The 15,022-nt window shown below is 45.6% G+C and overlaps 1 protein-coding gene across 5 annotated transcripts; it reads left to right on the top strand.

Annotated features, from left to right (window-relative positions):
• Positions 1-14,650, top strand: LOC115103743 (ATP-binding cassette sub-family C member 10-like). Of its 5 annotated transcripts, none has more exons than XM_029624642.2 (23): positions 13-92; positions 627-828; positions 1,112-2,480; positions 2,741-2,968; positions 3,196-3,352; positions 3,509-3,660; positions 3,767-3,846; positions 3,960-4,131; positions 4,376-4,474; positions 4,661-4,850; positions 4,964-5,041; positions 5,234-5,419; positions 5,515-5,647; positions 5,815-5,883; positions 6,355-6,544; positions 7,227-7,570; positions 7,810-7,979; positions 8,740-8,858; positions 9,183-9,436; positions 9,651-9,796; positions 12,957-13,054; positions 13,206-13,318; positions 13,483-14,650. In XM_029624642.2, exons 2-23 carry the CDS (start codon positions 638-640, stop codon positions 13,640-13,642), a joined length of 4,698 nt encoding a protein of 1,565 aa, XP_029480502.2. In that variant the 5' UTR covers positions 13-92; positions 627-637; the 3' UTR covers positions 13,643-14,650. The 5 variants fall into 5 exon arrangements, with proteins under 5 accessions (XP_029480504.2, XP_029480502.2, XP_029480501.2 ...); XM_029624641.2 differs by having other exon boundaries at positions 8,698-8,858; XM_029624644.2 differs by lacking the exon at positions 627-828 and having other exon boundaries at positions 1-92; positions 8,698-8,858.
• The last annotated feature ends 372 nt before the right edge of the window (positions 14,651-15,022 follow it).

Below are 15,022 nucleotides of genomic sequence, written 5' to 3'. Positions count from 1 at the left end.
TGTGCTTTGGAGAAAACATACATGTGGCGCGTGACCGGAAGTTGTAACACTGCTGATGTTACGTTCCCCCATGAATCCAAAGCTGTGAACAGGTATTTCAATTTATCTTGACAATTGTGTTACCCCAAATTGCAGAGAGAGTCTTGCTATATATATACGCTTTATATCATGCAAAAGGAAATGTTTCATTAACTTGACGAACAATAACACACGCCGCTGGTGAGAGATTTGCTAGCCACTCATTCCAATGTTTACAAATGTCCCCCTAAGCGAGTGTGGCTGACTAGTGACAGTGACAGCTAGCTAGCTACACCATGTGCAACTGAATCATAGATGTAGACTGCTTGAATCATAGATGTAGACTGCTTATAGAGACACAAACACATTTCTTATGACCAGCCTAAACAAAACATTTAGCTACATATGTACTGTAACTAGCTAGTACAGAACTGTGTTGTAGCCTATGTGAACTCACCCTTAAAAGCCCAACCTGTTTGACGAGCTAAACACCGGTAGGCCTGGTTGTAGTCAACTGCAAGTGTTGCTGACAGATTTGATCAGACAGGTTGAAAAACGAATTACAGAAGTAGTATAGATATCTGCAATGTTTATAAACGTTTCCCTAGATGCTTGGAGAATGGGGAGAGGTGTGGTGGCTGATTTTGGCCCCAGTGAGTTGTTCTCTGGCCTGTGCCACACGGACACCCTTGACCCGTTCCCAGTGTGGCGGGATGGAGCCATCAGCCCCTGTTTTAACCAGCTGGTTCTGGGAGCCCTGGCTCACGCTGTAGTGGCCGTCTTCAGTGCCGTCTACCTGAGTGCTCAGAGGTAACGTTAGGTCACACAGTCAGGCCCCTCACAAAATCACAAGGCATAGGCTAAAACATTCTGGCCACTATTAATCCTACAGCACATACAGTAGTATGCGATACAGACCCACATATTGTACCTACGTGTACCTAGGTAAAATAAAGATGTTTGATTTCTACCTCCAGAACAGTAAGTTCATGTCTGTACTAGATCCCTTTCTGTAGATTGGCATCTTTATTATATCTAGCCAGGCCATATTTCAGACAGTTCATCGACCATTTTATCCTTTTGCATTACACAGATGCAGCCTCCTCCGGTCCTCTCCCCCGTGTGGTTGGGGCCTCAGGGTGGCCTCAGCCCTGCTGGTGACCCTGCTCTTCGTGGTGGACTTGGTCCTGGTGGTCCTCCTCCACCGGGGGGACATGTACCTGGACGTCCTGGCTGATGGATGTGCCATCCTGGCATGGCTGGTCCACTTTGGGGCCCTGCTTGTCCTCCAGAGGTCCATCTATAGAAGAACCAGGGGTCCCTCTGTGTTACTACTGCTGGTCCTGCTGCCTATCCCTAACCTGGTGGTCACCCTGCTGGCTTACGCCCATGAGGCCACCTACCTGGACCTGGCGGAGCCCTTTAGAGTGGCACGGCTGGTGCTCGCAGTCACCCGAGGACTCTCTCTCCTTGTCTACCTCCTGGCCTTCGCTGCTCCCTGTGTCGGTGAAGGGAGTTACACCTCCATGTCCGTCAATGATGCAGACAGCTCTCTCCTCATCCCAGAGAGTTCCTACCAGGACACTGGAGAGGTGGTGGCAGAGGATGGCAGTAGCTTCATCTCCCGCCTGATGTACCTGTGGTTGAACCCTCTACTGAGGCGCGGCCGGCGTGGGGAGCTGGAGAGGCCATGCAATGTCTATCTCCTTCCCCGGAGGCTCCGCACCAGCGCAGTGCGCCGACACTTCCTCCGCTGCTGGGAGGACTGCCAACAGAGGGCAGCAACACAGAGAAGGAACACTACACCCAGGCCTGCAAACAAGAGCCTACAGAACAGAACATGGACTTCACCCCTCCAGGAGGGTATAGCAGTGGAGGAGGTAGGACTGTTAAAAGTGTTGCACAAAGCCTTCGGGCTACGCTACTACCTGCTTGGTGTGCTGAAGCTAGCGGGCAACATGCTGAGCTTCGCAGGACCCCTGCTCCTCAGCAGCCTGGTGCACTACATGGAAGAGGATGGGGCCCCCGTCAGCCAGGGGGCCTGGTGTGCCACGGGCCTCTTCTTCAGCACCTTCTTCTCTGCCCTCATCCGGAACATCTTTTCCTTCGAAGTCTCGAAGGTCTCACTCTCAGCGCGCGCCGCCCTCATCTCAGCCATCTACGGGAAAGCACTGCGGGTCAGCGGCGGCAGCCTGGCAGCGCGGTTCACCCTGGGCGAGGTGGTCAACTTCATGAGCACGGACACGGACCACGTGATCAACTTCTTCAACAATTTCCACGAGGTGTGGAGTCTGCCCTTCCAGTTCTCCATTGCCCTCTACCTGCTCTACCTGCAGGTGGGTGTGGCCTTCCTAGGAGGACTGGGTGTGGCTCTGCTGCTGGTGCCGCTCAATAAGGTGCTGGCCTCGAAGATCATGGAGAATAACAAGCACATGCTCACACATAAGGATAGTCGTGTCAAGGTGAGAAATTCTCTATGGCTTTGACTATCTTTTACTTTTATCTTAACACTCCAACCATAGCAACACCTATATGAATGCTATTATTTTTATTGTTTAGAGCAGTGCTATTAAGTAGTAATGAAGTAGTAATTACAACATACAACTTCTATAGCTTTTATATTAGAAGTCTTCGATGTCAAGCTGCGAAACTGCTTGCAGACGTTTCACCTAAAGATGTGAGCTCAACAATGTCGCCTGTCTGCCCTGTCCTTGCCTTCCAGCTAATGACAGAGGTCCTCTTTGGAATACGAGTCATCAAGTTCTACAACTGGGAGGCCTACTTTGCCCAGAAGATAGCAGATTTTCGGAGGCAAGAGCTGTCCCACCTCAAGGCCATTAAGTACCTGGATGCTGTGTGCGTGTACACCTGGGGATCTCTACCCATAGTCATATCTATCATCACCTTTGTCACATACGTGCTGCTCGGCCATGAGCTCACTGCAGCCACGGTAGGCATGGTCCATATTTCAATTTGTGAAACTAGAGTGCTTCATCCAATAGTAGTTACCACTTAAAAGTGAGCAAAATATTTTGCAATCAATCTGTTCCATTGAATGGACATTGGAACAGACATACTAGCTATTGAAAGATCTACTAACTGATACCCAGGAACACAATGATGATGTGGCTGCATGAGACTAATTCGAATAGGGACACTTTCCCTCCTCCATTGCAGGTGTTCACCACTCTGGCCCTAGTGGGCATGCTGATCGTCCCCCTCAACAGCTTCCCCTGGGTCCTCAATGGCATCCTGGAGGCCAAGGTGTCCCTGGACCGCATCCAACGCTTCCTCAAGCTTCCCAACCAGGACCTCGATGCATATTTCAGTCTCGGTAGGTGTGTGTGTGCGTGCTCAGCATAAATAAAGTACATTTTGCTTGTACATACATTATTAATTAATACATGTGCAATAACTGTGTCTATGAAAGTGAGATATGCAAATATGTGCATGAAATGTGTTTCATTGACTTTGTGGCTCCAACTTACAGTGGCCCCTGAGGACCCCCAGGACACCATTGTGATGAGTCAGGGCATATTCTCATGGCAGGGGCCTGGGGGGCCAGACCACCCCACAAGCTCTGATACTGAATCCCCCAAAGGAAGTCTGATGCTCCATAGCCTCAACCTATCCATCACTAAGGTGTGTACCCTGCATCACAAACTATGTAACCTATACAGCTTGGAAATCATGGGGTCAACCATCTTATCACAGCAAAGATGTAGTATTTTTTTTTCTTGTCTGCCAGGGATCCCTAGTTGTTGTGGTGGGCAAGGTGGGCTGTGGGAAGAGCTCCTTACTGGCAGCCATCACTGGAGAACTCAACCGGTAGTGCTCACCGCCTCATTTACTAAGCTTACAAAGCTCAAGTAAATTTGTTTTGTTGGTTTATTTCAATGACCTTTTTGGATCTATCGTTGAGTTGTTACTTCCCTCTGTAGGCGTGGAGGTGATGTATACGTCCAGGGCAGGGAGGATGGGTTTGGTCTAGCCGCTCAGGAGCCGTGGATCCAGCATGCAACAGTTCGGGACAACATCCTGTTTGGCAAGGACTACAACAGTTCTTTTTACCAGGCCGTGGTGGAGGCCTGTGCGCTCACGGACGACCTCAATGTGAGACTCACCTCTCTTTTTCACTTTCTTTATTTGTTTCTCTCTCTCTGCTTCAATCTCTCTTATCCTCATAGACAACCTCAATGCTAGCTTTATCCCTTGTTCCATTTTTATTTTGGCCAAGTCCAAACTTTACTTGACCAACCTCTAATATATTTGTTATATATCCAACGAATGTTAATAAACACAAATTCCAAACTCAGTGCATTTGAAAATATTTGACTGAATTGTCTTGTTTGTCCAGATTCTGCCTAATGGGGACAGGACCGAGGTGGGAGAGAACGGAGTGACTCTAAGTGGAGGACAGAAAGCTCGCCTGGCCTTGGCCAGAGCTGTTTACATGGTAAGAGTCCTCACCAGAATCCATGGTAACACAACAGCCATCTAGAAAAGACAGAGACTGTGTATCAGTGACTCTCCAACTTTATTTAACAAGCAAACTTTTGCCAGGTTAGAAGTATGGTTGGCAGAAAACATTAAATCATTTGCTTTTTGTATTGAATGTCAATCTCTCTTTTAAACGAACAAGGAGAAAGACATTTTCCTCCTGGACGATCCACTGGCAGCAGTAGACTCTGACGTGGCCCATCACCTCATGGAGAGATGCATCATGGGGATCCTCAGGAGCAAGACCAGAATCCTATGCACCCACCGCATAGAGTTTGTGGACAAAGCTGATGTGGTGATTCTCATGGACAATGGAACAATTATTAAAACAGGTAGTGAACTCTGGCCTTACGTTCGTCAACTGATAATGGAATAATGAATTACATTTCTGTGTAAATGCATATGTCTGAATAAACTCTCTGTCCTTCTCATTTGTTTTAAATAGGTACACCTGAAGAGGTCCTTCCTTTGGTAGAAGCAGTGCCCAAGAACCGGAAGAATGACAGTAATGCAAAGGAGAAAGGTACCAGTAGTCATTTATGTCTCTTAGCGTTATGTTTTGGAATATATTGCTTGCAACACAGTGCTAATATCACTGATGCAGAGGAATGAAAGTCCATTTGATTATTTTCTACACCTTGTTGTTGAATTGAGTGATGGACTACTCCATGGAAAAATTGGCAGGTGTTTTTATTTCCGTTCTAACTTGAAACAGATGTCATTGAGCGAGAGGAGAAGCAGGGTCCATCCAATGAGCTGTTTGCGGAGGAGGAGTCTACACTGTCAAGGGAGGAGCAGAAGGCGGTGGGCGGGCTGGCCTGGAAGGTTTACCACACCTACTGGAGAGCGGTAGGAGGGCCCTTGGCTGTCTCCATCTTGCTGTCCCTACTCCTCATGCAAGGTACAGCTACCACCTGGCGCCTTAATATGACATCACACTTCTGTTGGCTTTGCTGGATTGTTTATGAATTTTACATTTTGCTGTCTCTGTCTCAGCCTCTAAGAATGTGTCTGATTGGTGGCTGTCCCACTGGATCTCTAACCTGAAGAACAATGGTTCCGCCCAGAGTGTTCTCATGCCTGCCTACAGCTCACCACACCTGCTGCTATTCTCTCCTGGAGGACTAATGTAAGTTAGAGGTTGTTACAACGTTGAGACTGATACACTGGATTAGATTCAATTACTCAGAATGTGCAGTGTCATTCCTCTTATATAATCCACTGTTAGGTTCTAAATAACATGGCAAAAACTGATGGACAACTATAAAAGCTCAAACTAAGTTTATTCACCCAAAGGGTTGGACAGCTGAGCAGACAAAAACAGCACGAGTTTCCCCCAGCACGAGTATATATACCCCAATTTGGGTGAAGTATCCTCCTCTTCTCTAAACATGACATCTTTATTGCTAGGCAGGAAGTTAAGTGATGCGGGCAATAAACAGTTCCTTCTCCCTTAATCTGACCTGACCTCTGCCCCACATTCCTCACTAAACCACAGCTCTCCACCCTTATCAGTGACTGCAACGATGTGATTGCCTTTCCTTTACTCAGTACATTCCACCATATACATTCCTGCTACAGATAACCATTTACTTCTGGTGTAGAAACCAGACTATGGTACTCCATATTTCAAGTTTAGGAGTCAGAACCCATCACCACTTATGACTCCACACTGCTTTAAGTCATACTTAGGTACTCTCCATTGATATTACAGAGCCTCTAAATCTAAATCCTTTAGATTGTGCAGTAAAAGGATTAGGTGTCAAATCGCAGAGACTTCCATGATGCAGCACACACTCATGACAAGATTGATTCAAATGTGTGTTTTATCCCCAGGTTCCCTGTCAATATTGAAACGACAGCTTTCGCCAACATGAGCTCGGAGGTGAAGTTCTATCTGACAGTTTACTGTTCCATTGCGGGTGCCAACACGGTCTTCACCGCCTTCCGAGCCTTCCTCTTCGCCTTTGGAGGCATCCGTGCAGCATCGGTCGTCCACAACAGGCTGCTTGACACAGTCCTCAAGGTTGAGCGTCTTCTGTTCAGTTGACCCCTCGGGAAACTGGTTTAGTCATGACCATGGTCATGGTTTCAATCATGTAAAAGATGTATTTTACATTTTATAGCATAATTATGATTTTTCGGAAAAATTATCACGGTTCAACTCATGCTGTGAGAGCAGTGGAGGCTGCTGAGGGGAGGATGGCTCATAGTAATGGCTGGAATGGTGTCAATGGAATGGTATAAAACATCTCAAAGACGTGGTTTCCATGTGGTTGATAACACTCCATTCCAACCATTATCCATTCCAGCCTCTACTGTGTGAGAGTTGATGTTCTGTAGATAATTTACAGTGTACTTGTTTTGTCCACACATTCCTAGTGTTGGGTACTGTTTGTAAAAAAAACTAATATATATGTTTTATACACTTTGTAGTATTTATTTTAAAGGTATATTTTTTTGTTCATAAACAAAAATGCTTTATTGGATAGAGGTGAGACAGTGGGAAAGATAGTTTTAGGCTGAAAAGGCATTGGTCTTGCTGCAGCCATATATATGCTGCAGCCATATATATGATCTGAAGGCAGTGGTTCAGACTGCTAGACTACCTTAATACACGTGTTTGTAGTGTTTACTGTTTACATTGCCATGATGGAGTACAAACACACCTAACTAACCCTGACCCGCCTCTCTCTATATCAATCCAGGCTACAGTTACCTTCTTCGACACTACACCGCTGGGCCGTATCCTTAACCGCTTCTCCTCCGACCTGTACAGCGTGGATGACACTCTCCCTTTCTTCCTCAACATCCTGCTGGCTAGCATCTTCGGCCTGCTGGGCATGCTGGTAGTGATGAGCTACGGCCTGCCCTGGTTCCTAGTGGCCCTGCTTCCCCTGGGCCTGCTCTACCACCTCACACAGCGCTTCTACCGACACACATCCAGAGACCTGAAGCGTCTGTGCAGCCTCACCCTCTCGCCGGTGTATTCACATTTCTCTGAGACGCTGAGTGGCCTCGGTACCATCCGAGCAAGTTCCAGTGCCTCCAGGTGAGGACGGTAAAGTTAGAATGAGGAATTTATATTTTGGACCCACTCTAGATCTGGTGGTTACCAACCTTGATTTGGCTAGTTGAATCAGGGGTGTTAGCGGTTAGTGCTGAGCTGGCACAAAAGCCGGCTCAACTTGTACCTCTAGGACCAGTCCAAGGTCCAACCCAAAACATATATATATATATATATTTTTTGGAAGGAGGTTCATGTTCTCCGTCTGTCTGTTGTGGCTCTAGATTTGAGGAGGAGAACGAGAGGCGTCTGGAGCAGAACCAGCGCTGTCTGTTCCTTAGCAACGCCGCCATGCAGTGGCTGGACATCCGCCTGCAGATGATCGGCGTTGTCGTGGTGACGGGCATCAGCGTGATCGCCGTCGTCCAGCACCAGTTCAAATCCATCGACCCGGGTGAGCACCCAGCTAGCATGTTAACATGTGTCCCATAGTCAGCACAGGTTTAGCACAACACAGGCCTCGATTACACTGTTGATGTCTACTAGTTGTTGAGGCTGCTGTAGAGGAGAATCTAGAAGTAGTATCAGTACATGTACTCTGAGTATACAAAACATTAAGAACACCTCTTTCCATGATGTAGACTGACCAGGTGAATCCAGGTGTTAGCTATGATCCCTTATTAATGTCACTAAATCAACTTCAATCAGTGTTGATGAATGGGAGGAGACAGGTTAAAGAAGGATTTTTAAGCCTTAAGAAAATTGAGACATGGATTGTGTATGTGTGCCATTCAGAGGATGAATGGGCAAGACAAAATATTTAAGTGCCTTTTGAACAGGGTACTGTAGTAGGTGCCAGGTGCTCCGTTTGTGTCAAGAATTGCAACGCTGCTGGGTTTTTCTACGCGCAACAGTTTCCTGTGTGTATCAAGAATGGTCCACCACCCAAAGGACATCCAGCCAACTTGACACAACTGTGGAAAGCATTGGAGTCAACATGGGCCAGCATCCCTGTGGAATGCTATCGACACCTTGTAGAGTCCATGCCCCGACGAATTGAGGCGGTTCTGAGGGCAATATTGTTTTGTATAGAGTATACTCAGTGTATGTCTTGTTTGCTGTGCCTAGGCCTTAATAACAACTGTTTGTCCTATGGTTGTTCTCCCTGCCAGGTCTGGTGGGTCTGTCCCTGTCCTATGCTCTGTCCATCACAGGCCTGCTGTCAGGCCTCATCTTCAACTTTACCCAGACAGAGATGCAGCTGGTGAGTGTGGAGCGCACCGAGGAGTACTCCACCACCCTGCCCACTGAGCCACAACACAGCAACCCACAGGTGAGGAGTCCTGTGAGGACGTGTGTCTTATAGCATGCTACTCAGTTGCACCCCATTGAGGCTTCATAATTCCTTTTTTTCAATGTCAGAAGTGTACGCCACTCTGTAGACCTTTTTAGAAGGTTATGTGGCAGGTTTTCAGTGGTTGTCTTTATGAGGTGTTGGATAGGTGTTATTTCTAAAATTACTAAATCTATTTGTTCAAGTTCTTTGGGTATTTTAGCCTGGTCAGTTACTTCTTACTGAAGTGGCCATTCAGGGGAATAGAAAACAAGTAAGTTTGTTACATGACTGAGGACCCATCTACTTCCGTCTTTACCATAGGTGCCCACCTCGTGGCCGGAGCAGGGTTGGGTGGAGTTCCGTGGGGCCGTGCTGTCCTACAGAGAGGGGCTGCCCAACGCCCTGGACGGGGTGAGCCTGGTGGTCCGGCCTGGGGAGAAGGTGGGGGTGGTAGGCCGGACGGGCTCAGGCAAGTCGACCCTGTTCCTGGCCCTCTTCCGCATGGTGGAGCTGAACCAGGGTCAGATCTTACTGGATGGAGTGGACACCAGCCAGGTGGGACTGGCCCAGCTCAGGTGAGAGGATTAAGAGATGATGGTGGTGATATGATTTTAATTTTTTTTTTTTTACTGATGATGATGGGGATCTGTGCATCTGTAATAAAAGCTCTTTATAGGTGATGACATTCATCAAGCATGTCTGCTTATTTTGAACTACAAAAAAATCGATGACTCTAGAGTAGTTGACGGATCCATTTTTTTTACTCTGTATTTGTGGCTCCCCCTTCAGGTCCAAACTGGCCATCATCCCCCAGGACCCTTTCCTGTTCAGCGGGACAGTGAGAGAGAACCTGGACCCATGTGGACGTCACCCTGACCCCCGGCTACTGGAGGCCCTGGAACACTGTCACCTCAGCCCTGTCATCAACCGCATCGGTGAGAGAGAGTGAGGGTGGGAGAGAAAGAGAGGGGGAAGAGAGGATTGAGGACAGTAGAGGAGGGAGATTGTGATGGTGATAGAAGGGAGATGATGAAAAATCATGCAAATGAGAGGGTGATCTAGCAGATGAGAAATAGGAAGAGTAATTGAATTAAACAGACAAACAGAATGAGAGCCCAATGGAGAGAAGACGGGTATCAAACAGAGGTGAAAGTAAGCCGGTACATTCCGGTACCAACAAAATAAATAGTGGTGGTACGCCGTACCAGTAAAACGTGACCCATCGCAATAATTTAAAGGAAATAATTTCGGGATACAAGTGTAGTGGGCCTAATGACAATCGCCGAATGTCATTACACGTTTAGTTTTTTTGTAGCAGATTTGTCTTTCCATTCAGCAAATTGCAGGTGCACTGTGGATGCTGGAATTATATTGTGAGTGGCCAAACGTGCGTGGGTAGCCAACAGGAGTGCCTTTTGAAGTGATTGTTTCACAATCAAATGAAAACCTCATGACTGGTTAACAAAGTTAATAGGGATTCTATATGTAATCTATGCATCTAAACTCAGCAAAAAAGAAACGTCCCTTTTTCAGGACCCTGTCTTTCAAAGATAATTTGTAAAAATCCAAATAACTTCACAGATCTTCATTGTAAAAGGTTTAAACACTGTTTCCCATGCTTGTTCAATGAACCATGAAGAACCATAAACAATTAATGAGCATGCACCTGTGGAACGGTCGTTAAGACACTAACAGCTTACAGACGGTAGGCAATTAAGGTCACAGTTATGAAAAATTAGGACACTAAAGAGGCCTTTCTACTGACTCTGAAAAACACCAAAAGAAAGATGCACAGGGTCCCTGCTCATCTGTGTGAACGTGCCTTAGGCATGCTACAAGGAGGCATGAGGACTGCAGATGTGTCCAGGGCAATAAAGTGCAATGTTCGTACTGTGAGACGCCTAAGACCGCTACAGGGAGACAGGAGAGACAGTGGCAGACCACGTGTAAGAACACCTGCACAGGATCGGTACATCCGAACATCACACGGGACAGGTACGGGACAGGTACAGGATGGCAACAACAACTTCCCGAGTTACACCAGGAACTCACAATCCCTTCATCAGTGCTCAGACTGTCCGCAGTAGGCTGAGAGAGGCTGGACTGATGGCTTGTAGGCCTGTTGTAAGGCAGGTCCTCACCAGACAACGTCGCCTATGGGCACAAACCCACCGTCGGTTGACCAGACAGGACTGGCAAAAAGTGCTCTTCACTGACGAGTCACGTTTTGTCTCACCAGGGGTGATGGTCGGATTCGTGTTTATCGTTGAAGGAATGAGCGTTACACCGAGGCCTGTACTCTGGAGCGGGATCGATTTGGAGGTGGAGGGTCCGTCATGGTCTGGAGCGGTGTGTCACAGGATCATTGGACTGAGCTTGTTGTAATTGCAGGCAATCTCAACACTGTGTGTTACAGGGAAGACATCCTCCTCCCTCATGTGGTACCCTTCTTGCAGGCTCATCCTGACATGACCCTCCAGCATGACAATGCCACCACGCACAGAACGAGCAGGGTGGCTGATTTCCTGCAAGACCGGAATGTCAGTGTTCTGCCATGGCCAGCGAAGAGCCCAGATCTCAATCCCATTGAGCACGTCTGGGGCCTGTTGGATCGGAGGGTGAGGGCTAGGGCCATTCCCCCCAGAAATGTCCGGGAACTTGCAGGTGCCTTGGTGGAAGAGTGGTGTAACATCTCACAGCAAGAACTGGCAAATCTGGTGCAGTCCATGAAGAGGAGATGGACTGCAGTACTTAGTATCTGGTGTGGCCACCAGATGGGATCCTCTTTTTAATAGAGGCCATCAGCTTTCTATAGGCTAGGCTTTCCTAATATTAAACACATTGCTTTGCTTTAAAACAGAAGTATAGCCTACCTGGCTGGTATTAAAATTAACCACAGGAAAACTCCATTCGCTATTTAAGCGCATAGATTACATGTATTTTTCCCCCTGCCCCTGTTCCGAGACAGGTCCATGATAATGGTCCATTATAAATGAAAACTAATTTGACACATATTATTTAGTATAGGTAAAGGCAAGATTAACTCAAGAATAGTCTAATGGGTGACATTATTAGCCCTTCATTTGTGAATGATCCCACTTGTGTGCATTAAGGCAAGAAACAACTCCTGTAGCCTAGCCCATAGGCCTATATGTTTTGATAAGGTTTGAATCACAACTAAAGTGGCCAAATAACGTCTTAAAATTTAAGCTCATTAATCAGTTTTTACAACCGGTGTAGAGCCTAACGTACATACATAGGCAGTACGTGAGTTACACATTTGGGGAAAATCATTTTCACCATAAAAATGCACCTTTTCTAATAAAGAATTACATGCATAATCGCATTATGGTCACTTTTGAGAATGGCGTTTTCCCGCTAATTGATTGCATTTTGGAACATTCGTGCTTATAGCCTACTGCCGTGTACTCCCTTTAGAAATCGTTTGGAGAAAGCATCCTTTCTATTTTATTCAGCTATGTTCAATTGAATTCTTCATACTATAAAATAATGCCACGGAATTCTAAGCAAATCTTGTCTGCTAAATGAACTAGTGTAGCCCACAGTCATATGGCATCGCCAGATCAGGGCCTAACATAATGACAACTCAGAGTATGCTATTCTGTTCTTCTGAAATAGACTACATTTTCTTAATACCATGTCTCTTTAGACCTGTCTAAAATAAATAATGGATTTATTGTGATGGTGTAGGTTATATTACATAGACTTATTAGAACATGTAGAGGTTCCAAAGGTCTGCATCGGTGTGGAAGCCAGGAGATGCCAAATGTGTTTAATAACGGTCAATTACTGTGAGACAGGCAGTTATTTGCTTTAAAATCACAAAATGTCATGACCGCCACAGCCCTAGATTAGACCCATTTAAAAATGTTAAAAACGTGGTATGTCCTGTGCGGTAAGAAATGAATTCTACTTTCACTCCTGGTATCAAACCAAGTGAGAGTGAAAGAACAAGGAAGTAAAGGAGAGTGAGGAAAGGAAGAGAGTGAAGGTAGTAATTAGTTCATGTTTGTGTCTGTAAGAGTTGGGTCAGATGGCCTCACTAACCTCTGTGAGTGTATTTGTGTATCTTAGGTGGTCTAGGTGCTGAGGTGGGAGAGCGGGGCAAGTCTCTCTCTCTGGGACAGAGACAGCTGCTGTGTCTGGCCAGGGCTCTGCTGACTGAAGCTAATGTAAGAACCAGCCCACACCATCCATATCGATTGCTAACATGGCTTTGAATTCATCCATCCATACCAATTACTAACATGGCTTTGAATTCTCAACCATCCGTATCAATTACTAGCATGGCTTTATTTCTCAACCATTGTTTCCTCTCTATAGATTCTGTGCATTGACGAAGCTACAGCCAGCGTTGACCAAAAGACTGACAAACTGCTACAGCAGACAATCAGAGAGAAGTTTCAAGACAAGACCGTCCTCACCATTGCCCATAGGTAAATTATTCAGTGAACACAACTTTACATAATGATCTTAAGTGCTTTAGTAGACATTTATACTGAATTATACATAACTTGAGTTTTTATGGTCAATTTTTAACGTAATTTGATGTCCTAGTTTAATAAAGTGACACCTTGATTTTCTCTTTCTCTGTCACCAGAATCAACACCATCATGGACTCAGACAGGGTGCTGGTGATGCATTCTGGGAAGGTGGTGGAGTTTGATACCCCTGCTGATCTGTGCCAAAGAGACGACTCCATTTTCTGCAAGCTGGTTGGTGGGAGGGGAGAGTACGAAGAGAAGCTATCAGAGGACTAATGACAATGGGAAATGTCAATGGGGATCTCTCTCTGTTTCCCCACAGGAGGCCAGTGGTGGTCAGACTCTGTGGACCAACCAACCACCCGTCCAATGGAGGTGGTAGAAGTTGGCACTATAATAATTACTGGTCCAGGGTCAGATTATATATTTTTTTATCCCCATGATCGTTAAGGTTAGGATTTGGTGTAGGGTCATTTGATCCTAGATCTGTAGTTAAGGGCGGCGACTTCTGCCTTGAGGTCCACCGACTGACATTTGACCTCAGAGAGTAAGGTCTGAATAGTCCAACCCGAGCGAGATTATTCTTTTACTACATTTTAGGAAGTCAGGTTAATTTTCTAACCTGGGCATCATGTGGAATTTCTCTGCTTTTTATTCATGAAACACGTTAATGTGGTACGAAAGAACTGACGATGTGTCAATGGCACAGAGGTAATGAAGAAACAATGAAAAAGTACTTGAATTGCTTTTGTATGAAGTGAGTATTTTATAGCGCTATAATGATTTGGACTGAAAAGTTGTCTTCCTAGACAAGTCAGTCATTCACTTTGCAGCATCGTCAATCATTTATGAATGTCTGAGATTCCTTTTGCACCTGGTCTGTTGGCAGTATGATCTGTATAGCTAGAGTGCACAATAATGGACATTCTTCACATAGATAAAACACATGTTTACACACTGTTTTCTGTACGGACATGCTACAGACGAATATAATTTGTGATAAATAAAGACAATTTAAAGTAGCTATTTCTCTATTTGTTTACCATTCACACAGAGCACATTTGTTTGGAATATAGTATTGTTACGTCTGAGGATTTCAAGCCATTCTGTAGCAGAACTACTGTATATCAGTCATTTGAGAATGTTTCTGTTTTGTAATATACTGTAAGAGAGAACATCTCAGGGAGAATCGCCTTTACATGCAGCGTTTTCAGTAGTGGTCAGTACTCTCATGTACAGTAATATGAAGGTGTAACATTTTCAAAATAAAATGGCTGCACTGGTTTTACACGTCTGGTCACTTTTTAGATTTATTGAGTTTGCTTGAACATCATTATGATAATCGTCATATTTCTATGATTTACACATCTCATGTTATTGTTTTGTTGAGTTTGGGTTGATCAAAATGTCAGTGCGATTACATAATTGTCATTTAATGGTAATTGGAAGGAGTAGCCCCACCTTAAAGGTATGGTTACACAGTAAGAATGTGATGTCTCATAAATCAGTTCTATTCAAGTCGTAATCCCTAGATCATGCCACACCTTCATTGTTGTGCCTTATAATTACCATGAGTCATGAATGAACGCCTAGCAGCCCCTCCCTTGAAACAGGACAACTCTTTGGCACACCTGCATTTTTGTTATATCAACAGAC

The sequence above is a fragment of the Oncorhynchus nerka genome, linkage group LG21, assembly GCF_034236695.1.
Source record: "Oncorhynchus nerka isolate Pitt River linkage group LG21, Oner_Uvic_2.0, whole genome shotgun sequence".
NCBI classification, from domain to species: Eukaryota; Metazoa; Chordata; class Actinopteri; order Salmoniformes; family Salmonidae; genus Oncorhynchus; species Oncorhynchus nerka.
Note: the sequence above shows the minus strand (reverse complement) of the source record. Positions and strands in the feature narration are given on the sequence as shown.

Coding starts and splice junctions, on each gene's coding strand:
- LOC115103743 (XM_029624641.2), top strand. CDS start 638: ATGGGGAGAGGTGTGGTGGCTGATTTTGGCCCCAGTGAGTTGTTCTCT. Junction 4,475..4,660: donor TGGCCAGAGCTGTTTACATG/GTAAGAGTCCTC, acceptor TAAACGAACAAG/GAGAAAGACATTTTCCTCCT. Junction 5,042..5,233: donor CAGTAATGCAAAGGAGAAAG/GTACCAGTAGTC, acceptor AACTTGAAACAG/ATGTCATTGAGCGAGAGGAG.